General features: G+C 46.5%; 1 protein-coding gene across 2 annotated transcripts in view; it reads right to left on the bottom strand.

The window, feature by feature from the left end:
* Positions 1 to 24,523, bottom strand: part of CTCF (CCCTC-binding factor) — a 336,867-nt gene that overhangs the window by 202,494 nt on the left and 109,850 nt on the right. For both annotated transcript variants that reach the window (XM_063945251.1, XM_063945250.1), the window contains exons 4-5: positions 17,481 to 17,614; positions 17,050 to 17,170 (exon numbers count right to left, since the gene is read on the bottom strand). In XM_063945251.1, coding sequence (XP_063801321.1) covers positions 17,050 to 17,170; positions 17,481 to 17,614 — 255 coding nt within the window. The remainder of the gene's footprint in view (positions 1 to 17,049; positions 17,171 to 17,480; positions 17,615 to 24,523) is intronic.

Below are 24,523 nucleotides of genomic sequence, written 5' to 3'. Positions count from 1 at the left end.
CTTGTCGGTTTATGTAGGCCACTGTGGTCATGTTGTCCGACTGCACCTGAACAGCCCGATCCTGTAGAAGGTGTGCTGCTTGCAGACGCCGTTGTACACGGCTCTTAGCTCCAGGATGTTTATCGGGAGAAGGGATTCTTGATTAAACCACCTTCCTTAGAAGGTTTCCCCCTGAGCGACTGCTCCCCAACCCCTTAGACTTGCATCTGTGGTTAGAAGGATCCAGTCCTGAACTCCGAACCTTCAGCCTTAATGAAGGTGTGGCAGTTGTAGCCACCAGAGGAGCGAAATCCTGGCTTTCGGTGAGACGTATCCTCTGGTGCATATGTGAGATTCCGATCACTGGTCCAAGAAATCCAGCTGATAGGATTGAGCTTGAAACCTTCGATGCTGCAGAGCCTCGTAGGAGGAAACCATCTTCCCAAGAAGGCGGATGCACTGATGAACCAATACCCGGGCAGGCTTCAAGACATCCCAGACCTTGTTTGAATAACCAATGCTTTCTCCACTGGTAGAAACACCCTCTGCACTTCCGTGTCTAGAATCACCCCCAGGAAAGACCGCCTCCATGTCAGCTCCAGATGAGACTTTGGAAGGTTCAGGATCCAACCGTGCTTCCTGAGCAGTTGTGTCGTGAGAGCAATGGATCTTAACAACTTCTCCCTGGACGACGCTTTGACCAGGAGATTGTCCAGATACGGAATTATGTTCAACCCTTGCTTGCGGAGGAGAACCATCATTTCTGCCATCACCTTGGTGAAGACCCTCTGTGCTGTGGAGAGGCCAAACAGCAGCGTCCGAAACTGATAGTGATCGTATAAAAGTGCAATCCTGAGATATGACTGATGCGGCAACCAAATGGGAATGTGGTGATATGCATCCTTGATGTCCAGGGACACCAGGAAATCCCCCTCAGTTAGCCCCGAGATGACAGCTCTCAGAGACTCCATCTTGAATTTGAACTCCCTGAGATAAGGGTTCAGAGATTTTAAGTTCAGAATTGGCCGTACACAACCATCCGGCTTCTGTACCACGAAAAGGTTTGAATAGTAAACTTTGTTCCACTGATGAGGCGGAAATAGAACAATGACCTCAGACACCACCAATTATCGGATAGTCTCCAGAAGAATTGCTGTCTGCCGGCAGAACTAACAAGCCTGCTTTGAAGAAACGGTGAGGTGGGAAAGTTTGAAACTCCAGCCTGCAAACCATGGACACTATATCCTGTACCCAAGGGTTCAGGCCAGACGACATCTAGACACGGCTGAAATGCCGTAGTCTTGCCCCCACCTGACCTTACTCCAGGCAGAGCTGGAGGACTTTGGGGTACCAGAAGCAGGCTTCTGGTCTTGGGAACCTGCGGGAGCAGGATTCTTTCCTTTAGCACGACCACCTCTTAAGAAGGTGTTTGAAGGCTTGTTCTAGGACTCGCAGGCCGAAAGGACTGTGACGTGGCTGGTGTAAAATGCTTCTTTGAAGCCGGTGCAGCTGAGGGAAGAATAGGAGACTTACTCGCGAAAGCCGTGGCAATCCACGCATCCTGCCCAAAGAGAGCCTGACCTGTATATGGTAGGCCCTCCACACTTTTCCTGGATTCCGCGTCCGCAGACCATTGGCGCAGCCAGAGACACCTGCGAGCCAAGACGGACATGGAGATCACCGCAGCCATGGAACCTACTAGGAACCCTGCAGAGTCCGGAATATTACGTAAAACTCACTCGACACACTTCAGCTTTGCAAGGGGATGGCGGCATGCTGTCGGGGTGAGCGTTCCCCTGTGGCGGAGCGCAATCTATCCCCTCCTCTCAGTCCCTTGCTGCAGGCAGGATGTTGCCAAAAGCCTCCTGTACAAAAAGAGTAAGAATTTACTCACCGGTAATTCTATTTCTCGTAGTCCGTAGTGGATGCTGGGTACTCCGTAAGGACCATGGGGAATAGACGGGCTACGCAGGAGACTGGGCACTCTTAGAAGAAAGATTAGGTACTATATCTAGTGTGCACTGGCTCCTCCCTCTATGCCCCTCCTCCAGACCTCAGTTAGGGAAACTGTGCCCAGAAGAGCTGACATTACTAGGAAAGGATTTGGAATCCCGGGTAAGACTCATACCAGCCACACCGTACAACTTGTGATAACTATACCCAGTTAACAGTATGAAACAACAAATGAGCCTCATTAACAGATGGCTCATAACAATAACCCTTAAGTTACGCATTAACTATATACATGTATTGCAAAGAGTCCGCACTTGGGACGGGCTCCCAGCATCCACTACGGACTACGAGAAATAGAATTACCGGTGAGTAAATTCTTATCTTCTCTGACGTCCTAGTGGATGTTGTGTACTCCGTAAGTACCATAGGGATTATACCAAAGCTCCCAAACGGGCGAGAGAGTGCGGATGACTCTGCAGCACCGAATGAGCAAACTGAAGGTCCTCCTCAGCCAGCGTATCAAACTTGTAGAATTTTGCAAATGTGTTTGAACCCGACCAAAGTAGCAGCTCGGCAAAGTTTTAAAGCAGAGACCCCTCGGGCAGCCGCCCAAGAAGAGCCCACCTTCCTCGTGGAATGGGCCTTTACAGATTTAGGATGCGGCAGTCCAGCCGCAGAATGTGCAAGTTGAATCGTGCTACAGATCCAGCGAGCAATAGTCTGCTTTGAAGCAGGAGCACCCAGCTTGTTGGGTGCATGCAGGATAAATAGCGAGTCAGTTTTTCTGACTCCAGCTGTCCTGGAAACAGATTTTCAGGGCCCGGACTACGTCCAGCAACTTGGAATCCTCCAAGTCACGAGTAGCCGCAGGCACCACAATAGGTTGGTTCAAATGAAAAGCTGATACCACCTTTGGGAGAAATTGGGGACGAGTCCTCAATTCAGCACTGTCCATATGGAAAATCAGATATGGGCTTTTACACAACAAAGCTGCCAATTCTGACACACGCCTGGCCGAAGCCAAAGCCAACAGCATGACCACTTTCCACGTGAGATATTTTAACTCCACGGTTTTAAGTGGCTCAAACCAATGTGATTTTAGGAAATCCAACACAACATTGAGATCCCAAGGTGCCACAGGAGGCACAAAAGGGGGCTGAATATGCAGCACTCCCTTTACAAACAGATGGAAAATACCAAGAATGGTGCTCGGGCGCAATATGGGCTGTTGTTCTAATGCTGCTGCTACATAACAGGATTAGTCAATCCTGATACCTAAGCATACACAAAAAGAAAACCAATAATAGCAGCGCTGAATTCAATTAATACTAAAAATTCAAAAATGAGATGGATTGAATGAAAACAGATTAAAGAATTTATTAATAAGTCTGATTAATAACCAATTAAAAGTCAATGTGACCACCGGCAGAATAAGTGAACCAGAAATGTCCGTTCCTTTTAAATAACTGGACACCAGTTTAGGCAGAATATACAGGCTTAGGAGCAGATTGTACAGTCCCGAAAAGGGTTATTACCGCTTCTTAGGCCGCTGGAGGGAGAAACATCCCATAGATGATCCTTCAATTGGGAGTTGGTAGCATATTCTCAATCCTCACCAGTATGCGGAGCTTGACTTGCGGGATGATCCTAAGTACGCCTGTTAAAATCCACCAAATAGCAAACTCTGGGCATCCAGTATGGTCCGGGCACTGGTTCAGCAACAAAGCAACGGTCATTTCTGGTTTACTTATTCTGCCGGTGGTCACATTGACTTTTAATTGGTTATTAATCAGAGTTATTAATAAATTTTTTAATCTGTTTTCATTCAATCCATCTCATTTTTTAATTTTTAGTATTAATTGAATTCAGCGCTGCTATTATTGGTTTTCTTTTTGTGTATGGTCCCTTTACAAACGTCTGAACTTCAGGCAGTGAAGCCAGTTCTTTTTGAAAGAAAATAAACAGGGCCGAAATCTGGATTTTTATGGAACCCAATTTTAGGCCCATAGTCACTCCTGACTGTAGGAAGTGCTTAAATCGACCCAGCTGAAATTCCTCCGTTGGGGCCTACTTGGCCTCACACCAAGCAACATATTTTCGCCATATGCGGTGATAATGTTTTGCTGTCACATCCTTCCTAGCTTTTATCAGCGTAGGAATGACTTCATCTGGAATGCCCTTTTCCTTTAGGATCCGGCGTTCAACCGCCATGCCGTCAAACGCAGCAGAGGCCATGGGTCCTCTGAGATAATTTCTTGAAGTTCTGGGTACCAAGCTCTTCTTTGCCAATCCGGAACCACGAGTATAGTTCTTACTCCTCTCCTTCTCATTATTCTCAGTACCTTGGGTATGAGAGGCAGAGGAGGGAACACATACACCGACTGGTACACCCACGGTGTTACCAGAGCGTCCACAGCTATCGCCTGAGGGTCCCTTGACCTGGCGCAATATCTTTTTAGCTGTTTGTTGAGGCGGGACGCCATCATGTCCACCTGTGGCCCTTCCCAATGGTGTACAATCATTTGGAAGACTTCTGGATGAAGTCCACACTCTCCCGGGTGGAGGTCGTGTCTGCTGAGAAAGTCTGCTTCCCAGTTGTCCACTCCCGGAATGAACACTGCTGACAGTGCTAACACCTGATTTTCCGCCCATCGGAGAATCCTTGTGGCTTCTGCCATCGCCATCCTGCTTCTTGTGCCGCCCTGTCGGTTTACATGGGCGACCGCCGTGATGTTGTCTGACTGGATCAGCACCGGCTGGTTTTGAAGCAGGGGTCTTGCCTGACTTAGGACATTGTAAATGGCCCTTTGTTCCAGAATATTTATGTGTAGGGAAGTCTCCTGACTTGACCATTGTCCTTGGAAGTTTCTTCCCTGTGTGACTGCCCCCCAACCTCGAAGGCTGGCATCCGTGGTCACCAGGACCCATTCCTGTATGCCGAATCTGCAGCCCTCTAGAAGATGAGCACTCTGCAGCCACCACAACAGCGACACCCTGGCCCTTGGAGACAGGGTTATCAGACGATGCATCTGAAGATGCGATCCGGACCACTTGTCCAACAGATCCCACTGAAAGATCCTTGCATGGAACCCTCCGAATGAAATTGCTTCGTAAGAAGCCACCATATTTCCCAGGACTCGCGTGCAATGGTGCACCGACACCTGTTTTGGTTTTAGGAGGTCTCTGACTAGAGATGACAACTCCTTGGCCTTCTCCTCCGGGAGAAACTTTTTTCTGTTCTGTGTCGAGAACCATCCCCAGGAACAGTAGACGCGTTGTAGGAACCAGCTGCGACTTCGGAATGTTCAGGATCCAGCCGTGCTGTTGTAGCACTGCCTGAGCTAGTGCTACTCCGATCAACAACTGTTTCCTGGACCTCGCCTTTATAAGGAGATCGTCCAAGTACAGGATTCATCATCTCTGCCATTACCTTGGTAAATACCCTCGGTGCCGTGGACAGACCAAACGGCAACGTCTGGAATTGGTAATGACAGTCCTGTACCACAAATCTGAGGTACTCCTGGTGAGGGGGGTAAATGGGGACATGCAGCTAAGCATCCTTGATGTCCAGTGATACCATGTAATCCCCTTCGTCCAGGCTTGCAATAACCGCCCTGAGCGATTCCATTTTGAACTTGAACCTTCGTATGTAAGTGTTCAAGGATTTCAAATTTAAAATGGGTCTCACCGAACCGTCCGGTTTCGGTACCACAAACATTGTGGAATAGTAACCCCGTCACTGTTGAAGAAGGGGTACCTTGACTATCACCTGCTGCGAATACAGCTTGTGAATTGCCTCCAGCACTGCCTCCCTGTCCGAGGGAGCTGTCGGCAAGGCAGATTTGAGGAAACGGCGAGGGGGAGACGTCTCGAATTCCAGCTTGTACCCCTGAGATACTACATGTAGAATCCAGGGATCCACCCGTGAACTAGCCCACTGGTCGCTGAAATTCTTGAGACGGGCCCCCCCCCCCCCCCCCGTACCTGGCTCCGCCTGTGTTGCCCCAGCGTCATGGACTTCGAGGAAGCGGGGGAGGACTTTTGTTCCTGGGAACTGGCTGTATGTTGCAGCTTTTTCCCTCTACCTCTGCCTCTGGGCAGAAAGGACGCGCCTTTAACCCGCTTGCCTTTCTGGGGCCGAAAGGACTGTACCTGATAATACGGTGCTTTCTTTGGCTGTGAGGGAACATGGGGCAAAATGTTGATTTCCCAGCTGTAGCTGTGGAAACGAGGTCAGAGAGACCATCCCAAACAACTCCTCACCCTTGTAAGGCAACTTCCATGTGCCTTTTAGAATCAGCATCACCTGTCCACTGCCGAGTTCCTGGCAGAATGGACATTGCGTTTATTTTAGATGCCAGTCGGCAAATATCCCTCTGTGCATCTCTCATGTATAAGACTGCGTCTTTAATATGCTCTATGGTTAGCAGAATAGTGTCCCTGTCTAAGGTATCAATGTTATCTGACAGAGAATCTGACCACGCAGCTGCAGCACTGCACATCCATGCTGAAGCAATAGCTGGTCTCAGTATAATGCCTGAGTGTGTATATACAGACTTCAGGATAGCCTCCTGCATTCTATCTGCAGGCTCCTTTAGGGCGGCCGTGTCCTGAGACGGTAGTGCCACCTTCTTTGACAGACGTGTGAGCGCTTTATCCACCCTAGGGGATGTCTCCCAACGAGACCTATCCTCTGGCGGGAAAAGGTACGCTATTAGTAACCTTTTAGAAATTACCTGTTTCTTATCGGGGGAAACCCACGCTTCTTCACACACTTCATTTAATTCATCAGATGGGGGAAAAACCACTGGAAGCTTTTTCTCCCCAAACATAATACCCTTTTCTGTGGTACCTGGGGTAATATCAGAAATGTGCAACACATTTTTCATTGCCGTAATCATGTAACGGGTGGCTCTATTGGAATGTACACTAGTCTCATCGTCGTCGACACTGGAGTCAGTTATCCGTGTCGACAACTGTGTCTGCCATCTGAGGTAGTGGGCGTTTTAGGGCCCCTGATGGCTTTTGAGACGCCTGGGCAGGTACGGGCTGAGAAACCGGCTGTCCCACATCTGTTAGGTCGTCAAACCTTTTATGTAAGGAGTTGACACTGTAATTCCTTCCACATGTCCATCCACTCAGGTGTCGACCCCGCAGGGGGTGACATCACATTTATCGGCATCTGCTCCGCCTCCACATAAACCTCCTCATCAAACATGTCGACACCAGCCGTACCGACACACCGCACACACACAGGGAATGCTCTGACTGAGGACAGGACCCCACAAAGTCCTTTGGGGAGACAGAGAGAGAGTATGCCAGCACACACCAGAGCGCTATATAATGCAGGGATACACACTACCCACAGTGATTTTTCCCTTATAGCTGCTATAATACACAGATTTGCGCCTAAATTTAGTGCCCACCCTCTCTTTTTAACCCTTTGAGACTGAAAACTACAGGGGAGAGCCTGGGGAGCTGTCTTCCAGCTGCACTGTGAAGAGAAAATGGCGCCAGTGTGCTGAGGGAGATAGCCCCGCCCCTTTTTCGGCTGACTTCTCCCGCTCTTATAATCATAATGTGGCAGGGGTATTTTACACATATATAGCTTATTAGGCTATATTATGTGTGATTTGCCACTTTTAAGGTACTCTAATTGCTGCCCAGGGCGCCCCCCCCCAGCGCCCTGCACCCATCAGTGACCGGAGTATGTGGTGTGCACAGGGAGCAATGGCGCACAGCTGCAGTGCTGTGCGCTACCTTAATGAAGACCGGAGTCTTCTGCTGCCTATTTCCTGGACGTTCTTCTTGCTTCCGGCTCTGCAAGGGGGACGGCGGCGCGGCTCCGGGACCGGGCGACCGAGGCTGGGCCTGTGTTCGATCCCTCTGGAGCTAATGGTGTCCAGTAGCCTAAGAAGCCCAAGCTAGCTGCAAGCAGGTAGGTCCGCTTCTCTCCACTAAGTCCCTCGTAGCAGTGAGTCTGTTGCCAGCAGATCTCACTGAAAATAAAAAACCTAAAATACTTTTTCTAGGAGCTCAGGAGAGCCCCTAGTGTGCATCCAGCTCGGCCGGGCACAAAATTCTAACTGAGGTCTGGAGGAGGGTCATAGAGGGAGGAGCCAGTGCACACCAGGTAGTTCTAAAGCTTTCTTTAGTTGTGCCCAGTCTCCTGCGGAGCCGCTATTCCCCATGGTCCTTACGGAGTCCCCAGCATCCACTTAGGACGTTAGAGAAATATGGTTTTTAGGAAACCATTCACTCTCCTATCCGTGACAAAATTTTATGATGTTGACGACAAAGGCAAAATTGATTTTCGCACTAATCGAATCACATGCGTATCCACTTTAGGAGCAACCTCCCTTTTTAAATAATCCCCAGCTGGAAAAGGATAATTGGAATCCAATTTTTTGAGAATCCTTTATTTTTTTATTGGGTGTAAACAAGCCTCTTCCATTATTTTAGTCAGCTGACCTGACCCTGGACACAGTCTTAACTGTTTTAGGACGTTTAAACACTGATGCCTTGGTTTTTAACACAGGCTCTGCTGTATCTTCTAAGGAAAAAATGGCTTTCATTGCTCTAATTAACCCAGCTATATCCACTAAGCTGCGACCTTCTTCCTCCTCTTCGTAGCCTCATGTGTAGCCTGCGACGGTGAAGATTTACTTACCACAGGTTTATCAGTTTGTTTCATTTGAGAAGCTGCTGGGGGAATGGATATACCATAGGTAGGTAGCTGCATGTAAGGGTTAATAATATACCCCATTCCTGGTACAGAAGCTGTAGGAATTATCCACTCAGCTATACTGGACAAGGTCTGTGCAAACATAGCCCAAGGTGGATCCATTTGTACCAGACGTTGTACAGGGATCTGCCTTTTATCCCGTTGAAAAGCAAAACAATTTGCACATAAGCCATCCTCAACCAGATCCTGAGAGGGTAATACAGTTTTGCAAGACAAACATGATAGGAGTGTTGGTATTGCTGTAAGTGTACCTTGTCACCTTTGCCGCTCTTAGACATGATAAATCAGCACTTTCACCGTGTACTACACAATTTGTGACTATAATCAGTTTAAACCTTCTAAAGTGATATACAATCTGACCCCACTCATGCACCGGCATTGAGAATCAGAAAAAAAAACAACTGACAACATATAGTAAAGTCAGCAATCACACTAGCAGTCAGTCACGTTATATATTGGTCATATGAGCACATAATAAACTACAAACACAGTTTTACGTATGTAGGAGCACATATTACTGAATCCTGTTTAAACAGATCTAACGTATTCAGACGTAATGTAAATGAAACCACAATAAATGTATACAGACTCATATGCAATAGGCATATATCTAACTATTCGTATTTAAAAAAAGAGTAGATATTTAGTGCTGTATAGCCCGTACTCAGTGGGATACAGGGAGACTCGCCTCGCTTCCAGGATCGATCAATACTTTAGCGAACGCTGAGTGGATCCAGACACTACTAGTGTACACTGCCGCTCCATGAACGTATAGTGAACACAGACGCACCGGTCACATACCTATGCTGCAACCGGGTCCCCTCGTGGTAGCACTCAGTGAACACAGACGCAGCGGTCACACAGCCGCCTATGCAGCGACCAAGCCCCCTCGTGGTAGCGTCTGGGACAGAAGCAGGGAAACAGTTCATGGTGGGAGACTTGGCGGAAACAAGTCATGAACCGGGGGGGAGGGGCGACCAGTAGAGCGTATGACTCCCCCTGCTGACATCAACCCTAGGGATCGCAGCCTCATGCTATTCCTGGGTTCTAAGATCCCAAGGCATAGCGCTGGTGCACCCGCGGTGGCAGCCACGTCAGCTACTGTTTGGTAGTCTCCTCCCAATACAGTGCGGCTGTGTCCGTATTCCATGTAGTAAACGGAACCGATGCCTTACCTTCTCCCCGTGCTCCGGCCACAGCCTGGTAAATGTCTGCTGGACCTGCTAGTATATCAGACACAGACGCCCGCCAAAACAGCACTGTACTCATGGGTAAGAATTGTCGCAACGCAGCAGAGAGTTGTTGGAGAGACTCTTTCTAAGCGTATAAGACGCTGTTTAGAAAGATCACTCAAAAAACTAGTAAGACTATAAAAATAACATTAAAAAAGCTTAGGGCTGCTAAAAACACAGCAGCACTCTGACAATGGTCTGGCTCTTGCTGCGCCAAACAAAAAACTGATTTGCCCGAGCCAGTGGGTGGGGATATGTGGACGGGCTGTTGCTCCTGGGAGGCTAGACAGCTTTGATCGTTTGGTGCCAATCAGCTGTCGCTCCATCATATCCCAATGTTACCCTGTGGATAACCTGTGGACCCTGCAGGAGAAAATAAGAATTTACTTACCGATAATTCTATTTCTCGTAGTCCGTAGTGGATGCTGGGAACTCTGTAAGGACCATGGGGAATAGCAGCTCCGCAGGAGACTGGGCACAAAAAGAAAGCTTTAGGACTACCTGGTGTGCACTGGCTCCTCCCCCTATGACCCTCCTCCAAGCCTCAGTTAGGATACTGTGCCCGGACGAGCGTACACAATAAGGAAGGATTTTGAATCCCGGGTAAGACTCATACCAGCCACACCAATCACACCGTATAACTTGTGATATGAAACCCAGTTAACAGCATGATAACAGAGGAGCCTCTGAATAGATGGCTCACAACAACAAGAACCCGATTAGTTAACCATAACTATGTACAAGTATTGCAGACAATCCGCACTTGGGATGGGCGCCCAGCATCCACTACGGACTACGAGAAATAGAATTATCGGTAAGTAAATTCTTATTTTCTCTGACGTCCTAGTGGATGCTGGGAACTCCGTAAGGACCATGGGGATTATACCAAAGCTCCCAAACGGGCGGGAGAGAGCGGATGACTCTGCAGCACCGAATGAGAGAACTCCAGGTCCTCCTCAGCCAGGGTATCAAATTCATAGAATTTTGCAAACGTGTTTGCCCCTGACCAAGTAGCTGCTCGGCAAAGTTGTAAAGCCGAGACCCCTCGGGCAGCCGCCCAAGATGAGCCCACCTTCCTTGTGGAATGGGCTTTTATTGATTTAGGCTGCGGTCATCCTACCGCAGAATGCGCCAGCTGAATAGTGCTACAAATCCAGCGCGCAATAGACTGCTTAGAAGCAGGAGCACCCAGCTTGTTGGGTGCCATCAGGATAAACAGCGAGTCAGTTTTCCTGACTCCAGCCGTCCTGGAAAAATAAAATTTTCAGGGCCCTGACTACGTCCAGCAACTTGGAATCCTCCAAGTCCCTAGTAGCCGCAGGCACCACAATAGGTTGGTTCAAGTGAAAACCTGAGACCACCTTTGGGAGAAACTGAGGACGAGTCCTCAACTCTGCCCTATCCATATAGAAAACCAGATAAGGCTTTTACATGACAAAGCCGCCATTTCAGACACACGCCTGGCCAAGGCCAACAGCATGACCACTTTCCACGCGAGATACTTCAGCTCCATGGTTTTAAGTGGCTCAACCAATGCGACTTTAGGAAATCCAACACCACGTTGAGATCCAAAAAGTGCCACAGGAGGCACAAAAGGAGGCTGAATATGTAGTACTCCTTTAACCAAAGTCTGAGCTTCAGGCAGTGAAGCCAGTTCTTTCTGGAAGAAAATCGACAGAGCCGAAATCTGGACCTTGATGGACCCCAATTTGAGGCCCAAACGTCACCCCTGCTTGCAGGAAGTGCAGGAATCGACATAGTTGAAATTCCTCCGTCGGGGCCTTCATGGCCTCCCACCAAGCAATAAATTTTCGCCAAACGCGGCGATAATGTCTTGCGGTGACATCCTTCCTGGCTATGATCAGGGTAGGGATGACTTCCTTCGGAATACCCTTTTCCTTTAGGATCCGGTGTTCTACCGCCATGCCGTCAAACGCAGCCGCGGTAAGTCTTGGAACAGACAGGGTCCCTGCTGCAGCAGGTCTTGTCTAAGCGGCAGAGGCCAAGGGTCCTCTGCCAGCATCTCTTGAAGTTCCGGGTACCAAGCTCTTCAGGGCCAATCCGGAACCCCGAGTATGGTTTTCACTCCTCGCCTTCTTATTATTCTCAGTACCTTGGGTATGAGAGGTAGAGGAGGAGACACATAAACCGACTGGTACACCCACGGTGTCACTAGAGCGTCCCCAGCGATCGCCTGAGGGTCCCTTGACCTGGCGCAATATCTTTTCAACTTCTTGTTAAGGCGGGACGCCATCATGTCCACCCGTGGTCATTCCCAACGGTTTACCCGCATTTGGAAAACTTCTGAATGAAGTCCCCATTCTCCTGGGTGTAGGTCGCCCATCGGAGAATCCTTGTGGCTTCTGCCATCGCCATCCTGCTTCTTGTGCCGCCCTGTCTGTTTACATGGGCGACCGCCGTGATGTCGTCTGATTGGATCAGTACCGGCTGGTTCTGAAGCAGGGGCCTTGCTTGGCTTAGGGCATTGTAAATGGCCCTTCGCTGCAGAATATTTATGTGAAGCGAAATCTCCTTGGAAATTTTTTCCCTGTGTGACTGCATCCCAGCACCGAAGGCTGGCATCCGTGGTCACCAGGACCCAGTCCTGTATTCCGAATCTGCGGCCCTCTAGTAGATGAGCCCTCTGCAGCCACCACAGCAGCGACACCCTGTTTCTTGCTGACAGGGTTATCCGCTGTTGTATCTGTAGATGGGACCCGGACCATTAGTCCCACAGGTCCCACTGGAACGTCCTTGCGTGGAATCTTCCGAATGGAATTATGCTTCGTACGAAGCTACCATTTTTCCCAGGACTCGTGTGCATTGATGTACCGACACCTGTCCTGGTTATAGGATGTCTCTGACTAGAGATGACAACTCCTCGGCTTTTTCCACTGGAAGAAACACTCTTTTCTGGTCTGCGTTCAGAAACATTTCCAGGAACAGAAGACGTGTCGTCGGGACCAGCTGTGACTTTGGAATATTGAGAATCCAGTTGTGCTGTTGTAGCACTTCCCGAGAGAGTGCTACCCCCACTACCAACTGTTCTTTGGACCTCGCCTTTATCAGGAGATCGTCCAAGTACGGGATAATAAAAACTTCCTTCTTGCTAAGGAGTATCATCACTTCTGCCATTACCTAGGTAAAGACCTTCGGTGCCGTGGACAACTCCACCGGCCGCGTCTGGAACTGATAGTGACAGTCCTGTACCACATATCTGAGGTACTCATGGTGAGGAGGGTAAATGGGGACATGCAGGTATGCATCCTTGATGTCCAGGGAGACCCTGTAATCCCCCTCGTCCAGGCTCGTAATATCCGCCCTGAGCGATTCCATCTTGAACTTAAAACTTCTGATATAAAAGTTCAAGTATTTTAATTTCAAGATGGGTCTCACCGAAACGTTTCGGTACCACAACCACTGTGGAATAGTAACCCCTTCCTTGCTGAAGGAGGGGCACCTGGACAATCACTTGTTGTGATTATAGTGTTGAATATCCACCAACACCGTCTCCCTGGCAGAGGGAGGTGCCGGTAAGGCAGATTTTAGGAAACGGCGGGGGGGAAGAACGTCTCGAACTCCAGCCTGTACCCCTGAGATACTACTTGAAGGACCCAGGGATCCATGTGAGAGAGCCCACTGTCCGCTGAAATTTCTGAGACGGGCCCCCACCGTACCCGGGTCCGCCTGAGCAGCCCCCGCACCATGCTGTGGACCTACCGGACGCAGGGAGGATTTCTGCTCTTGGGAACTAGCTGTGTGTTGCAGCTTTTTCCTCTACCTTTGCCTCTCGGCAGAAAGGATGAGCCTCTAGCCCTCTTGCTTTTCTGGGGCCGAAAGGACTGTACTTGATGATACGGTGCTTTCTTTTGTTGTGGGGTAGCCTGTGGCCAAAAAAATCCATTTCCCAACAGTAGCTGTGGAAACTAGGTCTGAAAAACCATCCCCTAACAGTTTTACCCCCTTATAGGGCAACTTCCATGTGCCGATTCGAGTCGGCATCGCCTGACCATTGCCAAGTCCATAACCCCCGTCTGGCGGCAATGGACCTAGCGCCTATTTTTGATGCCAGCCGGCAAATATCCCTCTGTGCATCACGTATGTATAAGACCACGTCTTTTATATGCTCTATTTTCAGCAAAATATTGTCCCTATCCATAGTTATTTTCCGACAGGGAATCTGACCACGCAGCGGGAGCACTGCACATCCATGCCGAAGCAACGGCTGGTCGCAATATAATGCCCTAGTGTGTGACTATATCTTATAGGGTAACCTCCTGCTTTCTATCATCAGGTCCCTTCAGGGCGGCCGTATCCGGAGACGGTAGTGCCACCTTTTCTGATAAGCGTGTAAGCGCTGTATCTACCCTATGGGGTGTTTCCCCGCGTGACCTATCCTCTGGCGGGAAAGGGTACGCTGCCAATAACCGTTTTAGAAATTATCAATTTCTTACCGGGGGAAGACCACTCTTCCTCACACACCTCATTTAATTTCTCAGATGCAGGAAAAACTACTAATAGTTTTCTCTCACCAAACACAATACCCTTTTATGTGGTACCTGGGGTATAATCATAAATGTGTAATACATTTTTCATTGCCTCAATCCTGTAACGGGTGGACCTATTTGGAGGGTACACCAGTCTCATCGACGTCGACACTGGAGTCAGTATCCGTGTCGACATCTGTGTCTGTTATCTAAGGTAGCGGGCGATTTTAGAGCCCCCCATGACATTTGAGACGCTGGAACAGGCACAAGCTGAGTAGCCGGCTGTTCTGTGTCGTCGACCTTTTATGTAAGGAGTTGACACTTTCACGTAATCTTTCCATAAGTTCAACCACACCGGTGTCGACCCCGCAGGGGGTGACAACATATTTACAGGCATTCGCTCCGCCTCCACCTCATTAACCTCCACATACCTGTCGACACAGCCGTACCGACACACAGCACACACACAGGGAATGCTCTGATAGAGGACAGGACCCCACAAAGCCCTTTGGGGAGACAGAGGGAGAGTATGCCAGCACACACCAGGGCGCTATATATCACAGGGATAGCACCTATAAAAAGTGTTTTCCCTTATAGCTGCATATATATATGTATACTGCGCCTAAATTGTGCCCCCCCCCCTCTCTTTTTAACCCTTTCTGTAGTGTATTAACTGCAGGGGAGAGCCAGGGAGCTTCCCTCCAACGGAGCTGTGAGGGAAAAATGGCGCCAATGTGCTGAGATAGCTCCGCCCCTTTTTTGCGGACTTTTCTCCCGCATTTTTATGGATTCTGGCAGGGGTTAATGTACATCCATATAGCCCTGGGGGTTATATGTGATGTATTTTTGCCAGCCAAGGTGTTTATATTGCTGCTCAGGGCGCCCCCCCCCCCCCAGCGCCCTGCACCCATCAGTGACCGGAGCGTGTGGTGTGCATGAGGAGCAATGGCGCACAGCTGCAGTGCTGTGCGCTACCTTGATGAAAACTGATGTCTTCTGCCGCCGATTTTCCGGACCTCTTCTTGCTCTGTAAGGGGGCCGGCGGCGCGGCTCTGGGACCGGACTCCGAGGCTGGGCCTGTGTTCGATCCCTCTGGAGCTAATGGTGTCCAGTAGCCTAAGAAGCCCAAGCTGGCTGCAAGCAGGCAGGTTCGCTTCTTCTCCCCTTAGTCCCTCGATGCAGTGAGCCTGTTGCCAGCAGGTCTCACTGAAAATAAAAAACCTAAAACTAACTTTTATCTAAGAAGCTCAGGAGAGCCCCCTAGATTGCACCCTGCTCGGTCGGGCACAAAAATCTAACTGAGGCTTGGAGGAGGGTCATAGGGGGAGGAGCCAGTGCACACCAGGTAGTCCTAAAGCTTTATTTTTGTGCCCAGTCTCCTGCGGAGCCGCTATTCCCCATGGTCCTTACGGAGTTCCTAGCATCCACTAGGACGTCAGAGAAAAATCCGGTATTATGTGACAGAGTACACAGTAGAATAGGTAAAAACTGTGACGAACTATATAAACGACACTGACCCATCTAGTCCCCTAGGGTACAGAATATAGTGATAGATATCTGGGAAACACTGAAAGTGAAACCTTACAGCAGATACAGGCACATACAGTCACATTAGCAAAGAAGATAATTATATTACAATAAAACGGAACTTTAAAATATAAAAGAGTGGTCCTAGACCGTATATATATATCAAAATACTAGTACAATATATTCTGTAATCGGTACACTTTTTCTTCGCTAACGCTGTCTGTATAAAGACATGTAGAATACTCAAGTGTTTGTAAAGTCACAAACGCTGTATACAGACTGCTTACAAGGGAGACCTTGCTCTGCAGCCGCAGATATACCTTATTAACAGGGGCGTTAATACACCCGACCTGTGCTCCTATGCCCTGGCGGATATAGCGGGGTTCCTGCTTGGTGACCGTGTCTAGGCCAGCGTCGCTGTCCGTCTCCCTTGACATGCGATCGGAATGAGATTTAATGGCGGGTCCCGCCTGGGGGACCCTCTTACATCCTCCCCGTAACAGCCACGCGAACCAGGAGCGTATCTGCGACCGTGTGCCTAACGCTGGAGTTTCTGCTGCAAGTACCAGGGAACAAGCGTATGCGACACCGCTTGGGAGTTGATGGAGCTGCAGTGCTGACAGCCCAGTTTTGAAGAAATTTTCTGTCAGAAAAAGCTTTTTCGGGGCTACCCAGTGCAGCCCATGTGACCTGCTGCTACAGCACCAACTGAAAAACGGAGTTCACAGTGCCTGGAGGCAGCGTTACAGAGTAGGCCCCAATGCATCCTGGGACAGCCTAAAGCTTTAGCCTGTTGGTGCCTCTGGATCATTGATCCACTCTACACCCAATGTTTTCCCTGTGGAACACAGTGTACCCTGCTGCAGAAAGATGTTTATTCTCATTGATTGACGTAAACCTGCAGAGTACGCCTTGTCTTTACATTATATATCTATCTCTCCGGACATGCTTTTGGCAGACCAGTGATTCTATCAGTGACAAGATGCCAGATTAAGGATACCAGCACCATCTTCAGTTTAATTTATGAGTGACAGAGTATGGCTTTGCAAAAGCATCTTGTGGTCTTTTGTGAGTTTTGAATTGTAGCCATCATTTCGATTAGATTACACAATACAGTTCGAATTACCAGAGTGGGTTCTCATGTGTCTCTTCAGTTTGTAGGTGTCTCTGCTAGCATAGCTGCACAAACTGCACTGAAAAGGGCGCTCCCCAGTATGTGATCGGATGTGTCGCTTCAGCTTGCTTACCTATTCAAAAAAGATTCAATTACATACTGATAGCTCGCATTGCCAAATAACATCCACAAATATGAAGCTTTTCACTAAGAACTGCGATCTTAGAACTATTCATTTAACTAATGAAAACAAAATGATTTAATTTAAAACACTATATTGCAATACCGGTCTCAATATGGTTTGCTTTGATTTTGCAAACAGACTAGAACAGCAGTGAGAAATCCAAACAGTTGAATAGGAAAAAAGCATGAGAAACTAATGCGCTAAAAAGATAATGACATATGTATAGTTGACTAAAAATATTAAACTGGTTATCACTTACCTCAACACTAGCATAATCACACATTGAACACTTAAAAGGTTTCTCATGTGTATGTTTGTAACGGCGATGTCGGACCAATTCGCCACTGGTCACAAAGGCCATGTCACAGTCTGGGCACTTATGAGGTCTAGTACCTAAGAAAAATAGATAGATAAATAAAAACCAAACACAGGACAAGCTGGACAAGTCTGGGAGAGTGAAATACAATTAACGGGAACAAAACACAAACATCCTCAGCTGTTTATTCAATGTATGTGATTTCTCCTCGATTTAATCCTGCATCTCTAACTCTTGATCTGAATTTACACCAATGTATAATTTAGCCGTGTATGTAAATGTATTTGTACAGGTTGAGTATCCCTTATCCAAAATGCTTGGGACCAGAAGTATTTTGGATATCGGATTTTTCCGCATTTTGGAATAATTGCATACTATAATGAGATATCATGGCGAAGGGACCCAAGTCTAAGCACAGAATGCATTTATGTTTCATATACACCTTATACACACAGCCTGAAGGTCATTTTAGCCAATATTTTTAATAACTTTGTGCATTAAACAAAGTGTGTCTACATTCACACAATTCATTTGTGTCTACATTCACACAATTCATTTATGTTTCATATACACACAGCCTGAAGGTCATTTAATACAATATTTTTAACAACTTTGTGTATTAAACAAAGTTTGTATACATTGAGGCATCAGAAAACAAAGGTTTCACTATCTCACTCTCACTCAAAAAAGTCCGTATTTCGGAATATTTGGATAAGGGATACTCAACCTGTATAATATTAGTACTTGCTTATAGCCAATATTATCTCTTGTGTAGATGTTGGTCGGTGGAGTGTAGTTTATTAGCATACATAGACTGGTGTTTACTTAACACAGGGTAATTTTAGCCCTTTGATTAGATGTCCATTTGGCTTTAGCTGTAGCCTTTGTTAATTAGACCTAGTATATCTTAGCATTCAGTTATGGGGCAGTTGTCCGAGATTAGAAATATACAAAGACTGGAAAATTACAATTAGGAAATTTTAAAAAGAACAGTTGAACAAACATTGAAAAACATTGGAAACCAGGTAATTTCACCATTTAACTAACGTTTCCCATAAGCACTTACCTATATACTTTTCTCTTTAAAACCACCATGTTCCACAAAATGTTTTTCCTAATAGCACTTCATGGTATACTCTATAAAATGGCATAGTCTTTCAATATTCCTGTTATTCAGGGGTCTGTACACATTGCAGCCTCATTAATCCACTCCACTAACACTCATGAGCTTTTAACCTATGTACACTATCACATCCTCAACCTGTCACCAAAAGAAACTATCACACACCTCCCCCAACTATACCTATCTCTCTCTCCTTCTGCTTCTACTAGAAACATAGAATTTGACGGCAGATAAGAACCACTTGGCCCATCTAGTCTGCCCCTTTTTTTTTTTCCTTTTAGGCAATCTCAACCCTTTTTGAACCTTAATTCTTTGGAAGGATATTCATATGCCTATCCCAAGCATGTTTAAATTGGTCTACAGTCTTTGCCTCTACCACCTCTGATGGGAGGCTGTTCCACTTATCCACTACCCTTTCTGTGAAGTAATTTTTCCTTAAAATTTCCCCTGAACCTTCCCCCCTCCAGTCTCAGTGTATGTCCTTGAGTTCTAATACTTCTCTTCCTTTGAAGAATGTTTCCCTCCTGAACTTTGTTAAGACCCTTGATATATTTGCAAGTTTCTATCATGTCCCCCCTTTCCCTTCTCTCCTCCAAACTATACATGTTAAGATCTTTTAGCCTTTCCGGGTAAGTTTTGTGATGTAGGCCATGCACCATTTTAGTTGCCCTTCTTTGTACACTCTCTAATATATTTATATCCTTCTGGAGATATGGTCTCCAGACCTTCTGGAGATATGGTCTCCAGAACTGGACACAGTATTCCAGATGGGGCCGTACCAATGACCTATACAGTGGCATTATCACTTCTTTTTTCCAGCTACGGATTCCTCTCCCTATGCAACCAAGCATCTGACTTGCCTCTCTCATTGCTTTGTTGCATTGCTTTCCTGCCTTCAAGTCACTTGAAATAGTGACTCCTAAATCCCTTTCCTACTCGGTAGTTTCCATTATAGTAACCTTGATACTATATTTAGCCTTTGGGTTTTTGAGACCCAAGTGCATGATTTTGCATTTTTTTTTTAGCATTAAACTGTAGTTGCCACGTTCTTGACCATTTCTCAAGCCTACCTAGGTCATCAATCATTTGTTTTACCCCTCCCGATGTATCTACTCTATTGCATATCTTTGTATCATCTGCAAAAAGGCATACCTTCCCTTCAATACCATTTGCAATGTCACCAACAAAGATATTAAAGAGAACTGGACCAAGTACAGATCCCTGGGGTACTCCACTGGTAACATTTCCCTCCATAGATTGCACTCCATTAACTACAACTGTGTTTCCTTATCCTGCAACCAGTTTCTTATCCATTACACTGTTTTATAATCCACCCCCACGCTTTCAAGTTTATTTAGCAGTCTGCGATGTGGGACAGTGTCAAATGCCTTACTAAAGTCTAGATATGCTACATCTACAGCTCCCCCTTGATCTATTATTTTCATCAGAGACAAAAAAAGTCAATAAGATTTGTTTGGCATGATCTCCCACCAGTAAATCCATGCTGTTTTGGATCCTGTAAGTTGTTTGATTTAAAATATTCCACAACTCTTTCTTTTAATAGTTTTTCCATTACTTTCCCCACTACTGATGTAAGGCTTACTGGTCTGTAGTTGCCTGCTTCTTCCCTGCTTCCACTCTTATGCAGCGGAACTACATTTGCTCTTTTCCAGTCCTCTGGAATGGCACCTGTACTTAGAGACTGGTTAAATAATTCTGTTAAAGGTGTAACCAGCACATCTTTTAGCTCTTTGAGTATCCTTGGGTGTATCCCATCTGGCACCATTGATTTATCCACTTTTAGTTTTGAAAGTTCTGCTAGGACCTTCTCCTCCGTAAATGTACTTTCATCTACCAGATTTTTAGGAGTGTCCTTGCAACTTACCTGTGGCCCCATACCTTCGTCTGTAGTAAATACTGAGCAAAAATAATTATTTAGGTGATCTGCTATTGCCTTATCTCCCTCCACCAAATGCTCACTCTCTGCCTTAAGTCTTATTAGTCCTCCATTTGATTTTCTCCTTTCTCTTCTATACTTAAAAAAAAGTTTTGCCCCCTTTATCTACTGACTGGGCCATTTTCTCCTCAGCTTCTGCCTTTGCATATCTTATCACTTTCTTAGCATCCTTCCGTCTGTCCAGATACACCTCTGTCGTTATTATTTTGAGTCTGTTTGTATTTCCTAAAAGCCATCTTTTTTGCCTTCACACTAGTCGATACTTCTTTTGTGAATCACACTGGTTTCCTTTTCCTGGTGCTTTTCCTAACCCTTTTGATACAAAGGTCTGTTGCACTTAGTATTGCACTTTTTCAGTTTTTCCCACCTCTCCTGCACTCCTTCCAAGTTCTTCCAGTCTGCCAAAGAATCACTTAAACATCTCCCCATTTTTGCAAAGTCAGCAGTTTTAAAATCCAACACCTTTGTTTTTGTGTGACTGGAGTTGGATCCTGTCTTTTTACTAAAACATACTGCTTGATGATCACTGGATCCCAGGTGCTCACCCACATGTGTGTCGGATATCCTATCACCATTTGTAAGAATTCAATCTAATATTGAGTCTTTGCGAGTGGGCTCCCTCGCCAATTGCTTGAGAGATTCTCCCTGTAAGGAATGTAGAAATTTGCCACTTGTAGCTGAACTAGCAAAAGATCCCTCCCAGTTTACATCAGGTAAATTAAAGTCTCCCATGATTATGACTTCTCCCTTTAAAGCCATTTTAGTGATGTCCAACAATAGGTTCCTGTCCAAATCCTGCCCCTGGCCTGGTGGTCTATACATCATCCCAATGCGAATAATGTCCTTCTCTGCGGTTTCTATGGTGACCCAAAGGGCCTCAGTTTTGTCTTCAATATTGTGTATTAAAGTAGCATTTATGCTTTTTTTCACATACATTGCTACCCCTCCTCCCATTCTATCCTTCCTAAATAAATTGTATCCTGGCATAACTATGTCCCAGTCATGATTCTCATTGCACCATGACTCTGTAATTGCCACAAAATCCAGGTTCTCTCTTGTCATTATTGCAATTAGCTCTGGAATTTTGTCTCCTAAGCTCCTAGCATTTGCACACATAGCTTTAAGAATTTTTTCTGTGCATTTGTTATTAGTAGCCATGTACAGACAGTACAAAATAAATTACAAGTTTAAAGATTTGGGGATGTTGCTCAGTGTTTGTTTGTTTGTTTGTTTTTTTTTACTAATAAGGAATCTCACACTGTCCTGTACACCACGACTACACCTCAGTAAATGTAAAGATATAGTACCCTGGCCACAATGGCCAAATGATCAGAGGAGGTAAACACCAGAGAGCATAAACTGTTTCACTGTGCAACTTCCCCACACATGCAATGTCAATTACAAGGCAATCATTACACATATACATACAGTACATTAGAAATTGCAAAGAAGTAAATTTGGAGTTGTTGGTGCTTGTTGTTTTCTTTCAGTTTTCTTAAGTACAGTAAAGGCTGAAAAACCACTTATATTTCTCCACTTTGATTTGTACACTCTGTGTCAGCCGTGTATCCCTTTTATATGTAGACCAAATACTAGCTGGTGACATATCCCCAAATCCAGGTCCCATCCACATACGATGCTCACATTCAGCGGATTCACAACGGAATATAAATCCAACAAACCTTATCAACATCACGTCTCCCATCTCCCTCTAAGTCACTAAAATGTGTTTTATGGAATGCACGCTCTGTTTGCAACAAATTAACATCTATTCATGACCTTTTCATAGCAAAAGAACTTAATATGCTAGCTATAACAGAAACATGGCTCACACAATCAGACACTGCCTCCCCTGCAGCTCTGTCACATGGTGGCCTCCACTTCACACACACACACCCAGGTCTGGTAACATTAAAGGAGGTGGGGTTGGAATACTACTGTTCAAATCTTACACACACACTTTTACCACCTGTTACCTCACTCACATTTACATCATTTGAAGTACACTCTATTAGGATTTTCACCCATTTCTCTCTGCGTGCTGCAGCTATCGCCCACCTGGGCAACCCAAAAAGTATCTGGAAGATTTTTCTGCTTGGCTCCCTCACTTTCTATCCTCTGACATCTCCATCATCATTATGGGCGATTTCAATCTCTATTGACAGTCCACAATCTCCCCATGCCTTTAAACTACTCTGTCTAATCTCTTCTCTTGGTCTCTCCCAATGGACTGACTCCCCTACTCATCAGGAGGGCCACTGTAGTGTTCACGCTAGGGTGTTTTAGCAAGGCACCGCGCCCTGCCCGATTTTTTAAGGGCAAAACCCGCCCTGCCCTTTCTGGGGCGCCCTGCTAAAACAGCCCTTTTCCTGCCCTCCCAGCGTGTAAAAAGATGCTGTGCGCATGCGTGTGGCATCCATTCACGCTATGAGAGCGCTTGGGGGAAGCCCAGCACCTCTGTAGGTGCTGGGCACGCCCCCAACAGTGACGATGATGCCGGCCACCCACGCTTCCCACCTGTCTGTGGCCTGAACCGCCCACTTGTATTGTTCATTGGCCACTCCCCCTATTTGCAAGGCCACACCCATTTTTGACGCACACGCCTGTGCCCCTCACGGACCGGCACCCTGCTTGTCCCCTAGAGTTAACACTACTCTACTACTACCTTGATCTTGTATTCACCAGACAATGCTCCGTTTCTGATCTCACTAACACTCCTTTCCCTCTCTCAGATCAAAACCTCTGCGCTTGCATGCTCTCATCCATTACTTCAAACTCAATGTCCCTGAAGTCTACAAAGACGCCTCTAACCCGCAGAAATATTAATGCTATTAAATAACAACTATATACCTCTCTGCAGCCACTGCTCTCACCAATTTCTACATTCACCTCTCCGGAGACTGCTGTGTCACACCTTAACCAAACTCTAGAAACAGCACATGATGAAGTGGCTCCAGCTACTCATCACACTCCACGTAGACTTAGAGGTCAACCGTGGCACTCTAAATACACTAGACACCTACAAAACCTCACGTAAAAAGTAGAACGCCAGTGGCGTAAATCTCGTAGTTCAAGTTACTTTCTCACATATAAGACCGTATAACACTCTTATCGTAATGCTCTGGACACTGCCAAACAAACATATTTTCAATCTCTCATCTCTGCTTAAGCCTCTAACCCCAAGCAACTTTTTAATACATTTAAATCACTTCTTGTCCCTCCCTCACCCAACCCACCAGCCACTGTCAGTGCGCACGATCTTGTTTCCCATTTCAAGGACAAGATACGAAATTAAATGGTATGCTCTTCCACAGCAAGTGACCTGCTCAATTCCCTGGCTGAACACGAACACCTTCTCTTCCTTTGATCCTACAAATGAAGATGAAGTATCTGCACTCTTCATCTGCCTACTCTAATACCTCTCCCCTTGACTCTATACCCTCACAAATTAGTAAAGCTTTGTCTGCTGTGCTCATCCCAACTTTAACTAAAATCTGTAAACTCTGTCTACTGGTATCTGTCCTTCTCTATACAAGCATGCAGTGATTACTCCTATTCTGAAAAAACAAAACTCTGACCCTCTCTTTCAAACTACAGACCCATCTATAAGTTCCCATGCCTCTACAAGCTACTTGAGAGACTTGCCTACACTCGCCTCACACACTTTAACTCACACAGCCTACTGGACCCACTTCAGTCAGGATTTCGTGCCTAACACTCCACAGAGACAGCACTGACTAAGGTAGTGAATGATTTGGTCACTGCTAAATCTAAAGAACATTACTCTCTACTTATTCTCTTTGCTGCTTTTGACACTTTTGACCACTCTTCTCATACAAACACAACAATCCCTAGGGATTCAGGACACAGCCCTTTCTTGGTTCTCATCCTACCTATCTAATCGCT

Source organism: Pseudophryne corroboree, chromosome 11 (assembly GCF_028390025.1).
Source record: "Pseudophryne corroboree isolate aPseCor3 chromosome 11, aPseCor3.hap2, whole genome shotgun sequence".
Lineage (NCBI taxonomy): Eukaryota > Metazoa > Chordata > Amphibia > Anura > Myobatrachidae > Pseudophryne > Pseudophryne corroboree.
The sequence above is the reverse complement of the archived record's forward strand: the minus strand, read 5'-3'. Positions and strand labels throughout refer to the sequence as shown.